Raw genomic sequence first — 20,317 nt, 5'->3', positions numbered from 1 at the left:
ATTTTATTTTTGGTATATTCTTTACGAAAATAATTATTTCATTGTTTAGTTGGTAACTTGGTATGATAGGGAGAAACTTCAATTATTGATCTATTGATACTAATGATTAACAGAATGGCTAGTCCCACATTATACATACGATAATCCTATGTTTATTTTCTGCTATATTTTGAGCTAGATTTCGGATGAACAACTAAAGGCCTACAAGTTGCAAAAATCAAGCTACTTTTAGCTAATAAATTTGTTTTAAATTGTCTTCAAAGTCATTTTTTATATGGAACTCGCATTTCCCTGGATGCGTGGGAACTTCGGTTATTGTTTTGCAATTCAATAATGTGGAACTAAGAAAAAATATCGTAGGCACTTAACTAGAAATATTGGGATTTACTATACCATCATCTCTCCCATCTACAAGCTTATATTTGTAACTAAAGACATAACTTCATATATACATACGAAACCCTTAGGATTGGCGCAATAGGTTGGGGTGTTGGGAGACTTCTAGCTCGAAAATTGGAAATCTTCCATCCGAGTTTCATCAATTGCGTTCAAATTGCTCTGGGTCCGGACCACTAGTACAGGTCAAAGGCTTGGACTTAATGAATCAATATGGCTTGTAAGGTGTATCATAGGCATCTGGATAGCTGCGTCTTCATGCCCGCGTCCTTGAAAAGTAAATCATATCGATGTAACTTAACTATGGACCTAACCTGACCAAAGTCTACTCACACTAGCTAGAGATGGACCTAACCTAATGAAGGTCTACCAATTCTTCTAATACAAAGTATTATCACCGATATTCATGGAATTTAGGATAGAAAATATTTCCTGAAGAACTTAAGCAACCGAAAAAGTTGGAATTTTCCATTGAAGGAAACAAAAAGTTTTGACTGTAGAAAAGCATAGGAGAATTTATCGCAGAAAATAGAATTCCGTGAAACAAGGGAACTCCTTTGGAGACTATAATATAATTGATCGCTTTTTTTTTTCCAAAAAAAACTCTTTTTTCCTTGCGAATATCATTCTCTTACCGGATTTGATTTCTTCACAAAAGACCACGACGCACTGTCCACAAGCTATATATGCACCAATTCAGCAAAAGGAGACCCAACACGACACATCGTTCGGCGGTGGAAGAGCTGAGTGCGCATCAAAGAAATGAAGTGATGATCACATGTAAAAAAAACGACATTTGATTCCTCGACAACTTGAACTGATAAATGAATTTGGACAGTTTCGGTCTCTGAGATAAATTTGTTGTTATATATATCTCGTGAATTCGTCTTGCGACAACTTCAAATCTTACAGACTGCGATGGCTAATTACAGAAAAGAAATCTTAAGAAAATGGTGAACCAACATGATATTAAGATCATGAGGCGCTCAGACGGGTCGAGCCAGTCCGGCGGTAAGGGATTTGGCGGGGGAGGGACTAACCCGGCAGCCCCGTGCTACGAAAATCTTTCTTGGCATGAAACCAAATGATATTGGAGCACGTGTCATGAGTTCGAATTGTAATATATTTCTTGATTTTCAATCCTTTCCTCGTATTTTCTGGGTATGGTTATGTTTCCATTTTGTCTTTTACATGAAAGGTTTGCTGTATGGTGAGCTCATTTCTTAAAAGTTTAAGCTCCTTGAAAAACCTTACGCTTACCAAGTTAACATTTTTCAAGTTCGAGTGATCCATTTCATTCTCATAAAAGAAACTTCATTTGAAAAGATTTCGAACCCGTTTATGCTGACATTTTTGCTATTTTTGCTTTTTCCTTAAAATACTTTTAGTACGAAAAAAAAAACATTTGTGTGTGAAAAGCATTCCAAAAACGATTCTATATTTCCATATCTATACATCTCAGGAGGTTTTATATATCCAATATTATCCGATCACCTAAAATAGATTTAAGGTGTCGACTATAATTTGCGAAAATATATACGTGCTTAAATATTTATTCGAGTAGTGATTATTCTCTTGGTGACATCCTTCTATTGAAGTATTGTCCCACATCGCTTAACAGCGATTTCTAGATGCTTTTATATTCATGTGGCCTCCCTCTACCTATCAGTTTAAGATTTTGAATTGAACTTTCGGACAGCATTTATAAGCAGGCCATTGACTATTGTTTTTTTTTCAAATCTTACACAGAATATATCTTGATTTTGATCTTTGTTTTTAAACACCCGAAACTTTTACACAGAGATGCATATGCAATTTCTTAGTGACACTTTCTAATCGAGTAACTTAAATTTCAACCGGAAAAGTAAAAAAAAGAAAAAAAAATCTCAGTACTTGCACGATGTAGTCTACGAGTCAAGAAGTCCAAACAAACGTGCCCCTAATCGTCTAACCACGATGCAATCTATGAGTCAAATCAAGAAGCGATGGAATGACTCTTGCTTTGCTCCTCAAGAAACTTGGGGGGGGCGGAATCATTGCAAGCGACAGGAAGAAGAAGAAAGGTGGAGGTGGGGAACTTGCACGAGATGCGTTTTGCTGATATCGACATTCCCTTCGCACCGGCCATTGAGAGTGGCATTTGTCTGCACGTTCCCTCTCGTTTGGCTTTTGCCATTTTGATCGCTACTTTCTAAATACTCATAGTCTCCTTGTTCGTTCTTCTTTCTCGCCCGACTTGCAAAGTTTTCTTCGCAGAGCTTGGCGTGCTTCAACGTTCAGGTACAAAGCTGACTCGTCTTTGCAATCTTTTCTGATTTGATACCACTTATCTTTATTATCGCCGAAAGAGAAGTAACGTGGGAGTAGGAGAGAAAAGCGGAGGGAAAGCCTGGAAAAAAGAGCAACGCATTCGCAAGATGTTTATTGGAGGTTCGTGTTGGGTTGATCAATGATTACTTTGTATGCAGGATGATAATGGTGATGGAAATTGTATCATTATTATGATAATTTCAATATGGTATTGAATCACGTGAGTATGTATTAGTACCTTGATCACAATTTGTTAATTAGCTTCCCCATGAACGATTACCATTACTCATTCCACTAAACGATGTGTGGTAAAAAAAAATTTCACTAAAAGATGACTCACTCCTGTGTATACTGAATTTGGAATTTAGGGTAGCATTCTTTGTTTATTTCTTCAATAGAATAATAAGACAGGGCTACTTTCACTCTTTATATGACTAAATCCGCTCTCTTTTCACCGGGTAGACAATATCACCCTCAATGGTTTCCGCAGTTGCACAGGGTACTTCAATCCAGTTACTCCCCCTTATGGGTTCTTTCAAATTCAAACTTATTGCTATTTTAAAATAGGGATAAGTGCAATAAAAATTGTTAAAACTCGTCACGAAAGTACAATTGAATCCTAAAACTTGTTAAATTGGTGCAATCAAGTCATTCTATTAACTATATCCAACTTGGCTAATAGAAAATGCTAACATTGATTTTTTTTATCTCGCGTATGTACAACTGACGTGGCTAAAATATGAACAATAAGGCTAAACGACGTCATTTTGGTCCAAATCTAATTTTTTAATCCAATTTTCATTTAAAATAAATTTAAAAAACACAAAAAAAGGAAAAAAAAAAAAAAAAAGACGGAGAGAGAGAGCGAGAGAGAGAAAAACCAAGTAGCGAGGGCTCACCGAAAGGGCCGGTGGTGGTGGCGATGACCAGCTAGGGATGCCGAGTTCCGGCTAGTGGCCGGCGACCCTCGCCTAAACCTGGCCGAGGGCCATTGGTGGCCGAGGCGATTGGCAAGGGTCGCCGACCACTAGCTGGGGCCCCACAATGACGAGGGCCACTAGCCCTCACCTAGTTTTTCTCTCTTTTTGTGTTTATTTTTAAGTTAACTTATTTTTTAATATAATAGAAATAAAATTTGTATTAAAAAATCAAATTTTGGACCAAAAGGACCCCATTTTAGTTACATCAGCACCCACGTAGGAGAGATAAAATAATAAAAAAGATTTGTCAGCATTTTTTTGTTAGTCAAGTTGGACGGAGTTAACAAAAATACTTGATTGCACTAATTTGACAAGTTTTAGGACTTAATTACACTTTTTGAAAGTTTTAGAATTTAATTGCGCTTTCGCAACAAGTTTTAGGTTTTCCAGTGCAGTTATCCCATAAAAATAAAAACTAACATATTCTTCATCATTTCTCTCATAGTAACCTGCTCGCTCTTCATCACTCCTACCTCTAAAATTCACTTTTCCTGTGAACTTGTTATTATTAGTCTAAAAGAAATATCAAGTCTCCACTTAGTATATCAAAGAATTAGGGATTTTATTCTACTATCAATTATATACTTTTATACATAGCATGTAAGAATATATAGGAGTATCTAAAAATACAGCAAACAATAATGACCAAAAAATTGTGCACACCTTGGTGTTTTTTTAGTAAGCAATCCATGAATGGTATGAACTTTCGTCAATCTAATGTATAAATTTAACTATCAATTTAAAGCTTTTTCTTGTTTTATGGCAATGTTTGATTTAATTGAATATCATCTTTAAAATTTTCGTCATTGTGGGATATAATGTGATTTTGTTTTGGGAATCTTTTAACGAGGATGTTTGTATAGTCTAGTCATCTCATTATACGTATATAAAAGACAAATGATGATATACACAACTAAAATAAGAGTAAATGTTTAGAGATGACAAATAAGTCAAATGTCATTGTTGAATGAGTGCAAAAAAGTACAAAAACAAAATGGAATAAGACAACATTCAGTCAAGAGAAAAAAAAGACATGTAGAATGAAAGGGAAAGTGGAGTTCGGTTTTTTGTCAATGAAAAAGAGCAAAAGGTAAGTTAGTAATAATTATATAATTTGCTCAATCAGTTAGATGGTACTTTTGTTTTTTTTGTAAATTTGAAGAATTCTTATAGAAATTGTGGATGAATTGCTAATGGAAACTTAGTCCAATCAAAATAAGAAAAAGGAAAAGGTGCGGAAGAAGAGTTTTTTTGTTGTGAGAATATCATTACCCTCTCAGGTAATTAGGGCTAATACAATTTATTAGAGTTTATTCTGCAATTTGTTGTAAAATAGTTGAAGATTTAAATCTACTGAAACCAATCAACTACTCAATAAAAATCCTATCAAGATTGAGTAATCATTAATTACCCTATGCCCGTCCAAATATCATGAAAACCTTCAGCTTTAAATTTTCAATTATATGGATTAATACCACGAAAAACCCTAAATTAGTACACCTGTGATAAATTTACCCAAAATTAATTTTTTGACAACTAAAAACCCAAACTAGTACACCTATGACAAATTTACTCTAAACTAATTTTTTTACCATAAAAAATCCCAAATTGGTACACTTGTGATAAAGTCACATTCTATTAAATTGGATTAATACCACAAAAAATCACAGATTGATAAACTTGTGACAAACGGAGGGGTAAAATCACAAATTTGTACGCTCGTCAACTGTCACGTATCATCTAACTCAGCAATTTGATGGTAAAATTTAAAGGAAACTAACGGAAGGTAAATTTGTCACAGGTGTACCAGTTTTGGGTTTTTGGTGATCAAAAAATTAGTTTGGGGTAAATTTATCACAAGCGTACCAATTTAAGGTTTTTCGTGATAGTAACCGCAATTATAAATATCTCTAACTATTGAAATTATCAAGGAGACTTCTCAACTTACTAATTTGAATATTAAAAAATTTCCTTCATTCTTACCATCGTTATATCCATCTTTAGAATGGCGATGTCGCGATTGATACGGTGCCACGTCAGCCTTTAAATATTTTGGAAATATTTAAAAACGTCAAAAACCGAAAAGCTAAGAGATATTATACAAACAGAAAAATTTAAAAGAGAAATAATGTGAAATAAAGAAAAAGAGAAAAGAGAGAGTCACGGGTGGCAATCGAAGGGCCGGTGGAGGACAGTCGTAGTTGTAGGGACGGAACAACAACCTACCATAATAATTTTTAACAAATGAATTTTCTCACGCTGAAATATATGATGAACCACAATGAATTTTCGGTCACATCATTTTATTCACACTCTATATATTGCAGATCTCCAATTAGATAATTTGTAAAGTTGTGAGAATAAGATCGGGAAAGTTATGATCAAACGATTAGCCAAAAATGAGAAGCGAACCTAAAATGGTAGATGTTGGAGAAGAATGTTGATTGTAAGTCATATGATATCGTGGGATTTATAAAATTATATAAGTAATTGAATCGTTCTTTAAAATAGTTAGTGTAAACGTAATTCCTTTCAAATCACAAATTCGTCATCTTACAAAATTTTGTAATTGTAATCCCAAATCTGTCTGACAACCCGAATTCTCAAAATCATCCGAGTCCTATTAGGCTTGACATTGACGAAAACTCTTATGGAAACCAGCCCGCTTTCCTTCCTACGTCATTAGGTCACAATGATTGTTAGACGATTGGACCTGCCCCTTTTGGCTATATGGCGTGCAACCTTCGCTTGGACTGGGCAAAGGTTGGCATGACCTTGCAAGGGAAGGCTAGGGCAGCATGACCATTGCCCAGCCACGTAAAGAGTACATTCAGCCTCGCCGGCACGACAAGGGTTGCAACACTCTCAATGTGGTTGGGCACGGCAGCCACCAGCCCTCACCTAGCTTATGCAAGAGTCCCGTCAATTCTCAACCACAGACCCCGGGCGAGGGCCGCGCAGGTCCTCTTCATTTTATTTTGTTGAATTTGTATTTTTTTTTTTTTGGGTCGAAGTCGAATTTGTAGTTGGCGTGACACTCATATCAACCTTACCTTACGTGCCTGAAAAATTAGTTTTAACTCACTAATCTTCCACCACGTCAACATATTGATAGTAGATTTAATGGTTGAAACGTCAGGTGTGCATTTTAAAATCAGTGATGACTGACTAACAAAGCATCAGATCCTCGATCAGCGTAACGTGAATTTAGATCATGCTCGGGGCGAAGCTCAGGTGACAAGTAAGTGAGATAATAATGAGGTCGACAGAGGTTCGGTTCACTGTGTTGTGCCATTATTGACACTGAAATCATGTGGCTACTTGCCATTTACTCTCCCCCACGAAGTCAGAAAGCTAGTTCAGAAACTATTTTCGCATTCCAGAACTGAACAAGAACGAACCATGCCCTCGGTGACAGTTAAAATGTAGATCTTATAATAAGTGAGGCAACATGATGGACCCAGATGATGCACTGACTATAGATTTATGTGCCACATGAAGTGTCATATCAAATGGAAGAGGAGCATTCAAGTTGAGGCAAAGCTCAGGAACAATCTTGCATTCATTCACACAAATATATTTGTTCCTATCGCACAGCATGGCACGGATCGTTTCACTTGGCTGAAGCAAAAATAGAATGGCACGCTTCACTCTCGAGGATCCTCCATTCTTGAATCCCTACAATGCCTTCTCTTGCCAAGGGACACTGACATCAACTACATTTTGCAGTTCGACTTCGACCGATTCATCAGATGCCGAAAAACAGAAAGGAATAAGAGTTATGATAAGCAAATCAAAACAAATTAAAAAATTGTAATCGAGAGAAGCGAGCAAAGAGCACATCGAAATGTACACAACCGACTGACCATTCCCCTTCTCAGTCGAAAGATCCAAGATCACAACACACATCAGTGCCAAAAACAATTAAAGAAGAAAGCAAATGAAGGATTTGAAGCCAGAGAAAACATGGAAACTTGCCCGGGCAATAATACTAACTCTATACATGATCTTCTATGTTACAGGGTGTGCGTGTCGGAAATCGTGGATTGATGCGGATAATTAGTAGTGCCTGCCTGCTTATATTCTAAAGCCCAAGCCAGGCCACCTCTTCATACCATCTTTCTTCGTCCTCTTCGAGTTGGGGTCGATGAGGTTTTCCAGAGATTTGGCTTTTCTGTTGCGAGACCTTCCAGCTTCTTTGAGCAGTTCAGCTAATCTACCCTTCTCGTCTTCAAAATCAGGATTAGCTATGCCAAGCTTTTCCTCTCTCAATTTGAGCACATACTCCAAGATTTCAATTGCATCCTCGACCCTGTAAATGGGGTAACAAAGTCGGTATAATATCAGAATAATCACACTTAAAGCTTGTTAGCAGTCTATACTGGAATTCATGATCAGTGTGAACAACCACGATTCAACTGAACGTTACATAAAGCAGCCTCAGTGAAGAGTATGCACATAGATGAAAAGCAAGTAATAATAATGCAGTGAAAAGTTGAACTTTGGCTTGTGACTCGATTTGCGGCAAGTATGCTAAAGATTAATCAATATGAGATAGATTTATTCTATAATCTTTTCTTGGGAACATGATATGGAAAGTGAAAACAGAAATAGGAGACGTCACAGTTTTTGCCCGTGCATTTCAAGAAAAATGGAGGTAGAGAAAAGAGAAAAGTAGCACATAGCATACAAAGCTGTGACTCTAAATAAAACACAGACAAGATCTAATAACCATTAGAAAGATAGCCAATTCCCCAATAACTCAAGATAGAATTACAGACCACACACATTTCAAAAGAGTTAATTTAAATACAAATCAACCGATCTCATGACAATATGGCATTATGCCATATGTATTGCTTGCCCATTCAACAGACTAAGCAGTCAAAATTGATATATATATATATATATATACACATTTCAAAAGAGTTAATTTAAATATAAATCAACCGATCTCATGACAATATGGCATTATGCCATATGTATTGCTTTGGATGGGCAATCCTCTGGCTTGCCCATTCAACAGACTAAGCAGTCAAAATTGATATATATATATAGAGAGAGAGAGAGAGCAATTTACAGTTTCCGATAGAAAAAGTACCTTCCCATTGCATCATATGTTGCAGCAAGATTGCTATACAATCCAAGTGTATCCTGATGACAAGGGCCACACTCTTGTTCAAGAATACTCCTTGCTTCTTCAAACAATTCAGCAGCCTCGTCAATCTTGAACAACTGCACACAAGCTAATCCCATCTGGTTCAATACAACCCCAAAGAAGGCGGACTTCCTCTCCCCACTGGCCCTAAGTTTAGTCACTGCATTTTCAAAGGAGTTCCGTGCTTCTTCATACCTCCCAATCATGTAAAACATCACTCCCATCCTTGCCTCTATTCCTGCAATAGTGCTCTGCTGCCCAGGCTTATCCTCCAACAATTTCATAGCCTTCTGCAAGAGCTTAAGCGCCTCCTCAGGCTCATCCACAGACTCATAAATTGCTGAAATTTCAGTCAGCCCACAAGCAATTTCTTCTGCTGTAGTTCCAGGCACTGGTTTGGAATAAATTCGAAGGGCGTTTTCACAATAAGATTTAGACTCACGCAATTTTCCTGTCCGATGGTACAGATCTGCTAGACGTACATAAACAGAGGCCACTGAAGGGTGGTTGTCGCCTTTTGATGATTTGAAGACAGTAAGGGCCTTCTGGTAAGAAAACACAGCCTCGTCGAAACGACAAAGTGAAAGGTAAATGTTGCCGATGCTGACATCGATTGCAGCAACCTCATTGTCCTGTCCATTTGCAATCATTGCCATGCTGGCAAGGACAAGGTGCTCGAGAGCCGACTCATAGTCTCCCTTCGCCTCACATATTAGAGCCATGAGCCTGCGGTCAGCTGCTTCTTCAAGAGATGCTGGTTCACTATGCGCCCGATGGATTTCAAGAGTTTTCTTGGACAACTCTTCTGCTTTATCAAACTGCATTGCTTGGACATGGGCCTCAGCTAAGTACCTGCAGTTTATGAGTGCCACGATATTTGAGAAGTGTCCAAAATAAACAGGACAGTGACCATATCCACGCACTCCAACTCAATCTTGGGCAGTCAGAATATTCCAGAAAGTTTGACCAAAGAAAGAAATCGGAATGTTCAGAAAAAGTTTTGACTATTAGATCCATGTAGAGAAAATCTCCTCAGAAGCCAATCTAATTGGCAATTTTCACGAGATCAAGCAAAGAACACATAGTAATACTTCAACAGAAAAAAATTTCTGCTATTTTCAGCAAAAGACCAGGTAAAGAGTGACCGCGAAAGACTTTCAGGAGTCAAGTCATTTCAACACATGTGGAATGGCATGGAAAACAATGCAAGAAAACGTCATTAGTTGTTTGCTACAACCAGTTATTCTTGAGCCACACAGAAAATTGGATAGGAGAACAGATACAGAGCTCAGGTCAGAAATCAACTACTCTCGAGAAATAGCCAAGTAAAGATCTCTGGAGAAGATAATCTTCCCAAAATTAAAGTTAGAAGTAGAAGGCAATCTAATCAACGACATTTGCTAGAAGAATGTAGTTTTCTCTTCACCAGAGGTCATTTACACATCAGACTGCAAGCAGCAAATATATTTCGAAGTTCAGGACAGCTAAAGATCGATTATCGTAGTTAACCCCACAGTCACCTCAATGCTCGTACCAAGTTTCCCTAATTACTAACCGGATACTAAAAGACTCCGACAGAACCACACATTATGAGCATCTAACCTACGGTGTCGTGTACACCGATGATCAGCACTCCACGGATCCAATCCACACAACCCAAAGGCGACATTTTTCGGCTAAAGTCAGAACCCAGTTCGTATCATGCTTCAGTCATATGTTCCCAAGGTTGCTAATTGCAGCTCCCTAGTAACCTACGCTCATTAAACTAAGGGAAGCAAGAACCTTCCAAAATCCACATATACAACCCCCGTGGTATACAAATTATAGAATCCGAGAGAGACAGACAAAAGGGAAACGAAAATCGAGCAATCAAACCACAGTAACACACCTGCAAGTCTCGCCAACTCTCGGATCTGTCTCCCCAAGTGCCTCGATCTGAATCTTCAGCCCTTCCTCATAACACCCAATGGACCGATCGACCAGGCCCAGCATCGAGAACGTGTCCCCTAGCTGCATATACCCAGAGAAAGAGGCGAGCGCGTGGTCGGCGCCGCGCCCCGGCACGGGGACTTGGATCGCGCGCTCCAGCGCCGGGACGGCCTCCTCGAACCGGCCCAGGCTGCAGTAGATCGCCGCCAGCACGTGCAGGCTCATGGCCAGGTCGAGGCTGGGCTCCCCGTCGGCGGCGCACCGCTCGAACGACTTGGACGCCCGGATCGCGTAGTCGAGGGCCTTGGCGGGGCCGTCGCCGGAGGCGATGGTGTCGCGCGCGAGCTTGAGGAGGAAGGGCCCGAGATCCGGGTTGTCGAGGGACGCATCGGGCGGGGCGGGGCTGGCGGCGGTGCCCGGGGACTCCGGCGGGGGCTTCCGGGGGGAGAACTTGGAGCGGGAAGGGGAGGGGGAGGGGGGCTTCTTGGGGAGCGGGGAGGCGGGCTTGGGAGGTCGCGGTCGCGGTCGCGGTCGGGGTCGCGGCCGGGGCCGGGGCCGTTGCCGGGTCGGATCTCGGGGCGGCGTCGGGGAGGGAGATGCGCGGGGGCGGCGCATCGGGCGGGGTTTTGACGGAGACGAGGCCGGGCATGGCGGCGGCGGCGGAGGAGGGTTCTGTGTTCTGTTTTCGCGGAATTTGAGGTAAACGCAGGAACTGATGCCAGAGAGAGAGAGAGAGAGAGAGGGAGGGAGGGTAAGTTTAAGAAGACGAAAGATGACTGGCCACCATTCTCAACCACTGTCGATAAGGTTCTTCCTTCGGCGCGTCGACTGTAGAGAGAGAGACTAGAGAGAGAGAGAGAGACTGTGTGTGCGTATCCAGATCAGTCGGAGCTTTCAGCTCCTCCTTCCTCCTTCTTCTTCGTCGTCGTCGTCGTCCGGAAAGGAGAGCGTTGCAAGTGTGCAACTTTTGCACAGTGCGGTGAGGGCGAGGGCGAGGGGGGGGGGTTAAAATGGTAAATTGACGATTGACTTTGGCTGGAGCCGGAGATGGAGAGAGAGAGGGCAGAATCTTTCTTACGTATGGCATTTTAATGTACATGCGGGCATTTGTACGTTAAAATAAAAAGCGCGATTTTAACCTGTCAGATGTATATACCTGGATAGGCGGGGCGGCCTCAATCGGAAGCTTCTGCTTCCCCTACATCAGTGAGGAACCCACCACCAAGGATCCGAGGGAGATCCTTAATTAGGGCGGGGGGGTTGAAATGGTAAATTGACGATTGACTTTGGCTGGAGCTGCTAGAGATGGAGAGAGAGAGAGAGAGAAGGGGCATCTTTCTTCTTGTTAGGTAAGGCCCAGCTCCTCCTCCCCCAGTGGCTTTGCTTGCCTGTGGTTACTTCCTCTCTTTTTCTCTTTCATTTTTACTTGTTCTGTTTTGTTCTGTTTTGTTCTGTGTTCATTCAGATTGGTTTTTTTTTTTTTTATTGCAACTTGGGGCATTATTTAATTCTTATTTGCACCAGCGGTCCCTCGTGAATTGAATTATAACGGTGGTTGCGGCCAGCGAGGTGAGCGATCCATCTCTTTGTGACCGTTACCGGTAATCTCTCCTTCCCTCCCTCTTGGCCACCTCAGAATCGTTGGGCGGCGGTGGACCCCACCCCTTATTTTCCCATAAGGTCCTTCCGCTTTTCACTTTTTCTTTTTGTTTTGTTTTTTTTTGACCTTTCGGACGTTGTGGCTCTGGTATTATTCCAAGAATTTGCAACCTGTCCGAATCTACGGATCCATGTCCCATGGGATCACGAAACTAAAAAAATTGTACTGACAATAAGGCCAATTTCTTTTTTTTGGTAAAATATTCAACGTACGGAAAATTCGCTCGCCCCCGAAATCAGTCTCGCCTAAATTGAGTCCGTTGCCGTAGCGGGTGATGTTCAGTTAACGGTTGCAAGGTCGGAGTAAAGTCGTGCGCCTTTGGTGAATCGATAAATATGTCGCCCGCATTGCGGGCATGCCGAGACCATAACGACGACGATCTTAGCTTGGTAGCAAGTCTCCCTAACTAGAAATTTGCAATGATGAGACCCCTGCTGACCCTGTAGCCTTGTTTTGATTACCTCTCAATCTCAGAAAAGCACCTGTGGGGGGGGGGCACGGGCCAATGTAAGGACACATCTTCTTCTTATGATGATAACGTAAAGGTATAGAATTACCGTCGAGAAACCGAATCGACTCTACTTTTCCTAATTCATTTGATAACCGTCAAATGCAGAACAAGTAAATCCTCGGTCGGTCCCAATGACATCCTCTTTATGGAGTTTAACCAGCTAAAATTACCTTAAAGACTAATTAATTCGAAATGTTTCTGAACTTTGGATTATTTTATTTTAAGCAAAAAAAGAAAAAAAGGGAGAGAGCGCAATGGAATGATGAAACCATCATGATCAATCGAGCACATAGGTGCAAGTGGCATCCCAAAAGGACCCCCACCAAAATGGTTGGAACGGGCTGGACGTACCAAAAGGAGTACATCGAAGCAATTCCAAAGCAATTAAGGAATGTGCAGCATTTGATTAGCATCAAATCACCCCCCCCCCCCCCAACAAATTTAATGTAGTTTAATTAGAGAAAGGCTAGGGCATAATCATGCAAATACTATTGCGTGCCTTGATCTTCACGTTATGATTTATCCCCTTTGATCTAATTCAAGAGCTTAGGTTAGCTACCCTATGTTAACCATCACGCCCTTAATTACAATAATTAATAGGCAGATTTGGTGGACTGTCCATACAATAATAATGAATAGCCCAATAAGTCAAGGATTAGCTCCTCGGAAAGTACTTTTGGCCTACGACATCTGTTACTTATATAGCACGAGTCCCCTAAAATTTAAGGCTGATCTAGGTTTTTTCATTTTCCGTCTGTGTGTGTCGTGACAAAGGAAGGTCCCAAGGCAAAAATAAGATGAAACTCTGTTATTCTGGTTCCATTTGTTTCCATGAAAATTTCACGATAATGAAAATGTTATACATGAAAATCATTCCCAAGGAAAATAGTTAATTTTAATTTGCTTGGTGGTTTTAAGAAAAGTGGTTTTCTTCCCGCCAGAATGGGAAGCTGTTTTCCTCCGATCTAAACTTGTTGTTTTCCATCCATAGAAAACGCTTTCCGTAAATCAATTAGTTTTTCGATATCTAAACACTAGAAAGTCAAACAAACAATTTTCCAAAATCAGTTTTCCTTCAAACAAATGGATCTTTCGAGTGTATCAAAAGTTTCTTCTAAGATCCGATACCTCTAGCTCTTGGGTTTACACCAAGGCTCGAAGCACAGTTAGACCACCAATTGCATGTTACCATCATCATTATTGATGTCATTGTGATTAATGCTACTACATTGCCATGAAATGGTGTAGTCTAGTGAACGGTTGTAGTTTCCACCATTCTTGGTTTCTGCTATTAACATCTCTGATCGGTTGGTCAAGAATCGTGGATATTTACCACATGCAAACTTTACAGAGGATAGATGCAGGTCATGTCCATCTTTGTAACCCACTAACCAGAAGAGTCACCGGATGAAAATTTCCTCTGAAGGAAACAAATGGCCTTTAAACATTTCTATGTTAGATAACCTAATATGCATTAGACCTTATCATGCATCTGGCAACAAATAAGCCTTGCCCAAACCTCGTTTGAGCCACAAGGGCCCAATGACCTTATGGGCGGGTTTGAGCAAGGGCCATTTAGTGAGAAAGTCCAAACTGACCCGAAGACTTTCATGGGCTTAGGCAAAAATTTAGGCCCAAATCGAACCCATCCAATGACAGCCTCTAATATGGGTGTGACAAATGATTTTGTCATTCTAATCCAAATAAAACACATCTATTAATCCTATCATGTTTTTGAAACCCAAGCACGGGCAAACGGTTCATAAAGGGATAACACATTAACATACAGAATTGAATGTGTCTGAACGTGTCATTAACAAATGCGAAATGTTAAATCAAGTCGCGAAAGACAAGTAACTATGCATGTATAAACGGATGGACTAAGGAAATTTTCATATCCATAAAAACAAAGGAGTCGTGCCTAGATCTGCAACTAAGCAGATATCATTTGAAATTTACTAATCTATTGCATATCATTTGAAAGCTAACGAGCCCAAATACACTGGTGTTTAATTATAAAAAACGTACCACATGGCCAAAATAAGCCAGTCCAGAGCTACATCTTCAGATGAAGCCCAAGGAAACTTCCATTTTCTTTTTCCTTCTGGCCCATCGCCCGTAAGTCCTCGATGATAGAGAGCCATGCATGTTCAGAATGACCTGAATTCAGACAAACTCTCTCACCATCTTAGAATTAACATTCGCGCTAGGTTAGAATTTCATCAACATTACAGTCTAGTTCAACCTGTATTTAGTGCTCAGCATCTCATGGAACTGTCATACCTAGCACCGTGCAGACAATCCGCACAGACAACCCTCCTTAGGCGTGACTATAAGAGCCCGTTCCTCACCACAGGATGTTCGAAGGATGTCGCAACTACCCAATTCGCTAACCATGTAAGTCTGAGATTAACAGGACCGTCTGCGTGGCCCCATCGACAACCGGGGTAGAACACGCATGTCAATCATGTACAATATTCCTGAACTAAATACTCATATGATCACTATTACGTGGAAAGGGCCAAAAAACGGCTCCGCCGTAACTTTTGCCACGACTTTCTTTAAGAAACTAAATGGCCCACCTAAAATTTCTCCACTATGCATGATTCGATCTTAAAGATAATTCTCATTATTTCATAAAGTTAAGCAGGTCCATGTATAATTAAATTTGAAGTCGGGTACAGGCGTGTAATAATGACGACAAGCTTTGATACCCCCTGGTGAGGACGCTTCGTCAATTAATAAATATACTTCTTCTTGCAGGACAAATAAAAAAATTATACAGATACCTTTCCATGTGATTTTTTTCAAGAACCGAGATGGTGGTTGTGGGTCATTTCTGACCCGAGTTCAATGCGTGTCTCCCAGCTCGCTGGCTTGCTATCAGTGCAATCAATGATGCAAGATATAGCTTGAGATTCATTCCCCCCTTCAGGAAACAAGGAACAAGCACGTTCAAAGTCCTAAAACTTATTACAAACATATAATTAAGTCCTAAAATTTTCGTAATATGTAATTAAATCTTAAAACTTATTAGGAAAGTGCAATTGAATCCTAAAACTTTCAAAAAGTGCAAACAAGTTCTAAAAATTGTCATGAAAGTACATACAAGTCCTAAAACTTATCAAATTGGTTCAATCAAGTCTTTCCATTGATTGCACTTTTTGAAAGTTTTAGGACTTGATTACACCTTCGTGATAAGTTTTAGGACTTGATTGCACCTTCGTGATAAGTTTTAGGACTTGATTGCACCTTTTGAAAGTTTTAGGACTTAATTGCACTTTCCTAACAAGTTTTAGGACTCGATCGCATTTTTTAAAAATTTTAAGACTCAATTGCACTTTCACGATAAGTTTTAGAACTTCTAGTGCACTTATCCCAGGAAACAATTATATCTTCGCTTCCCCACCACATGCACTCACATGCATTATCTTCTGTCCTAATGCAGATTTAGAGTTTTTCTTCGAGGTCATCATTCTCTTAAGAGCTGTCATCAACTTTTCCTAAGACTTGTCTAACTCGTTCGTGCTTTCCTTTTGAATATGTTTTGGCAGTACTTCTTGATTGGTTCTAGGGTTTTGCAGTTTGGTCGAAAACTAGAGGATGGGATACGTGCTGCTTAGGAGATAACCAAGAAGGGTTTTCACATCAATTCGATGAACAAGTGTCTTCTCAGGATATATCCCGATAAGTTTGGTGCAAGAAAGTTCAAAGGGATTCATTTAAATGAGAATGGACGGTTGTGGCTTCTCAAAAGAGACATAAGAAGTTCGAGAAAGATAAAACAAGGAAAATGGCCAAATGATCAGACAAAATGTATAATTGACACATGCTAAGGATGTATTTAAAATGTGGAAAAGAATTAGATCGCACTCATGAAATCCTCACGCTAATGACCTAGATTCACATGTTTGCCTCCCGGGGACCGTCTCTTTTCGTAACTCGTCACATTCATATTAATTTTTATCATAACTTCTATAGCGCATGTTTTGTCGCACAAATTAATAACAGTTTATTAAAGATTTCTAGGAGAATGACACAAATAGTCAATAAACTTTAACTTAATGTGCAATGTTATCCTTGAACTTTTCATTTATTCAATGTGATACTTGAACTATTCCAAAATGTTCAATCTCATCTCTCAACTTTTCATAACAAAGTCAAAAGTTTTCACAATCACACTATTGCCCGAATTTTAAAATATCTTTTCTTTTCGATCCAGTTCCTAAATCAACAAAAAAATCAATTATCTCAAGACTTTTAGACATTGCAATTCCTTCTCTCATAATTTCAGTTGGATTAAAAGGACATGTTGGGTTTGTGAAAATGAATGTAACATTTCATCGCCTTATGGTGTTTCATCAACAGGCGACGATTGCATCTTGGTCGGCAACCAGTCCTCAAATATCTGTATTACCGACATCAAGTGTGGACCTAGTCACGGCATAAGGGAAATGCACCATTACTATACGAAACCTGAACATCAAAGAAAATATCAGGTAGACTCATGCGTGATAGATGGTGCCAAACACGGTCCAAAAACTGCGACCCTATGATCATGGGTTTGCAGCAAGTTTAAGCTGTGAAGGTGTATTAATGTACATGCTTTTGTTGCAATTTTGTCGGGGACAGCATAGGAAGCTTGGGAAGGGATGGAACTGAAGTGAGTGTGAGCAACATCAACGCGAAGAACGTTGACTTTTATGGGTCAACTAATGGAGCTAGAATTAAAACTTGGCAGGTATGTCCGAGTTTGTCAATACATTTATTTATCTGCGTGATAGTTTTTGATTTGACATTCATAAATTAAGATACACATGAATGAAATCATAGTGCTATTCATAAAGACCAAAGAGGTAAATCGGTAGTAAAAAGATAGCATAATTTTATGTTGATTTAGGAAATCGATTGAAATGAAAAGATATTATAAAATATGGAAAACCATGTAATTATGAAAACTTCTAAATAGTATCGAATGACTGATTTGACTTTATTATGGAAAGTTGGGGAATCGAAGATTTAGGAATTAGATCAAATATTTAGGAATAGTTTAAAGGCTACAATAAACAGATTAGAAATGAATGGATGATATTGTATATTACGCCAAAGTTTATTAACTATTTGTATCATTTTTTCAAGATTTCTATGCATTTATAAGTTACCATGAAACAAATTTGGGTACGGTGAGTTACCCTCTACATCCCTCGAAGGGACAACTGCCCTTGGGAAAGCACCAGAAATCAGGCGAACAACCAGAAAAGCCGGCAGCTTTCATATGTTAGGCATCACACACGGTTTCTCATGACTCGTACACTTTCCTAAAAGCACTGCTTAAATTATTGCATTCATCTTCCACAGACAAAAACGTGGGCGATCTCATTCAGCAGTTCTCTTCTTGATTTTTCCCCATCCTTGTGGATCAAACATTCTTTCCATAGCCGCTAAGGAAAATAATATCATTTTAGGTGATGATGCCCACGAGGTCATGAATGGATTACTTATGGAAAAGCAAATCATTTCTCTTACCGATATGCATGTAAATCACTCCGATAACAATCAATATGAAGATTTATTCTGTATTGGCTCGGTCCTTTTTTCTCGTCTTCTTTGGTCATAAATGGTGCGTACACAATACAACCGTAGAACCATCACTAGGTAACGTAAATATAAGAACACTATACATATTTCTTCAACATATATATATACCACAATGCACAAGCTTAACATTACCAATCCATTTTCTCAACACCATTTCAGCACCAAAACCTAGTCTTCTTCTCTGGCATGCAACTCTCTCTCTCTCACGCACACACATCACCATGACACGTTAAACAGCCATTGCATTGGTGTTTATAAAAGACAACATGTATATAGATAGATAGATACATTTTGGTGGGTTTTCATTCAAGGGTTGCCTTTTCCACCACCTTTGCGTGGAGGATCATGAGCCGGATTAGCTCCCGGAGGTTCATAATCCAGCAGTGCTTCCAGTCCAATAAGCTTCCTCACCTTCACTGCAACATTACCCTACGACAACATTTGCATGTGAATTTACCAGGTGTAATCTGAATAGGGAAGGATCACATAAAAATAGGAAAAATTCTAACTTTGTTCTTCACAGGGTCATGTTCCTTCAAGTCATTCATGTTTCCAAGTAAGACAGACATTCATGTTCACAATCAGTCATGTCTCTCTCGCCACATGTATTTCAGTTTTTCCATGGGCAAGAACCTAGGCAATTCCATTTCATATACCACCAAAGAAGAACGGAACAGAAGGGTCTTTTTCGTGTGCAAAAGCATGCCATATCGCAACCTTGAAGGTGCACCGAATTGCCAAAGAAAGCATTTAGTACCGACCAAAGATTAACTAATCTTCGCACGCGCGTCTGTTTCTTACCTCACTGCTCGGAGACCTCAGAGACTTCGCAGTGTTGATGCTTTTGCTATCGCCTACGAGAATAGAAAAGGCGAGTTCTATGTCAACATTATCGAGAATTCATATAAGTTGTGCAATAATGAGCTCCGAATTAATTGCAGGATTTTCTTTCTCACCCAGACATGCATGGAGAAGGATGAGGAGGATGAGAAGAGAGGACTTGAAAGGAAGAGACATTTGCTGATAAAAGATTGTTCTCTCCTTTCTCTTCTTGCTGTTTGATTCAGGGGTAGTGTGTGAGTGCGAGCTTAGCCTTTTTATGCATAGTGGGGGTGGGGGGGTTGGGGTGGGTGGTGTTGAGAATGGAGCCCAAATAGCCTCGCCATGGTGAGACATCACTCAAGAGCATTGTGGAAAAATGGCATACAAAATGCAACCCATTATTCCCCACCTCAAAGTCAACTGCACCAAAAGCACGTTAAATCAGTCTTCTTTCCTTTTTGCCCTCCCTCTCTGGATAATTTGTCTGGACGTGGGACAATACCAAGGGTTTGTGTGAACACTGGTCTATAATTGACATACTTTTTGGGTGTCTTGAATTAGGTTTTTTTTTTTTTTTTCCTGACCAAAAAAAACATGGGCCATTCAACTTGTTAGGTACCATTCCATCTACTGCTCAGGGAAAAGGCAAAGTTTGCAGAGTTTCAAAGTGAGATATCATTTTGGCAAGCACTCAAAAGGGTTTGTCTCTCCCAGAGAAATTCTGTGGGATCTCTTAGTGAGATCCATAGGTTTAGCTCAGTCTGGTGATGTTCATTAAGAGTGGATTACGACAAAAATTTGCTATTTTGGACCAGTAAAATTTAAGAGTTTCAATTAGTTGAGAAATGTGAGGAGAACAATCTAACCCCACTTTGTTGACGAAATCAAAATCATGCCCATAATTTCTTGACAGATGAGTTATCTGATTTTCCCTGTCAGTTTCCAAAAAAATG

At 39.7% G+C, this 20,317-nt stretch overlaps 1 protein-coding gene across 2 annotated transcripts in view; it reads right to left on the bottom strand.

Annotated features, from left to right (window-relative positions):
• Nucleotides 1-7,534: 7,534 nt before the first annotated feature.
• LOC130140051 (protein KINESIN LIGHT CHAIN-RELATED 1) overlaps nt 7,535-20,317 on the bottom strand; it is a 28,076-nt gene continuing 15,293 nt past the window's right edge. Inside the window, exons 2-5 of one of the 2 annotated variants that reach the window (XM_056318376.1) lie at nt 11,315-11,681; nt 10,733-11,277; nt 8,788-9,696; nt 7,535-7,998 (exon numbers count right to left, since the gene is read on the bottom strand). In XM_056318376.1, coding sequence (XP_056174351.1) covers nt 7,764-7,998; nt 8,788-9,696; nt 10,733-11,277; nt 11,315-11,422 — 1,797 coding nt within the window. In that variant the 5' untranslated portion in view covers nt 11,423-11,681 and the 3' untranslated portion in view covers nt 7,535-7,763. Of the gene's footprint in view, nt 7,999-8,787; nt 9,697-10,732; nt 11,682-20,317 lie in introns of both variants that reach the window. The other variant, XM_056318375.1, reaches the window with a different exon arrangement.

Source organism: Syzygium oleosum, unplaced genomic scaffold, assembly GCF_021117445.2.
Source record: "Syzygium oleosum isolate NSW1041296 unplaced genomic scaffold, Sole_v2.1 Sole_v2.15, whole genome shotgun sequence".
Lineage (NCBI taxonomy): Eukaryota > Viridiplantae > Streptophyta > Magnoliopsida > Myrtales > Myrtaceae > Syzygium > Syzygium oleosum.
This window is presented reverse-complemented; position numbering and strand designations above follow the sequence as displayed.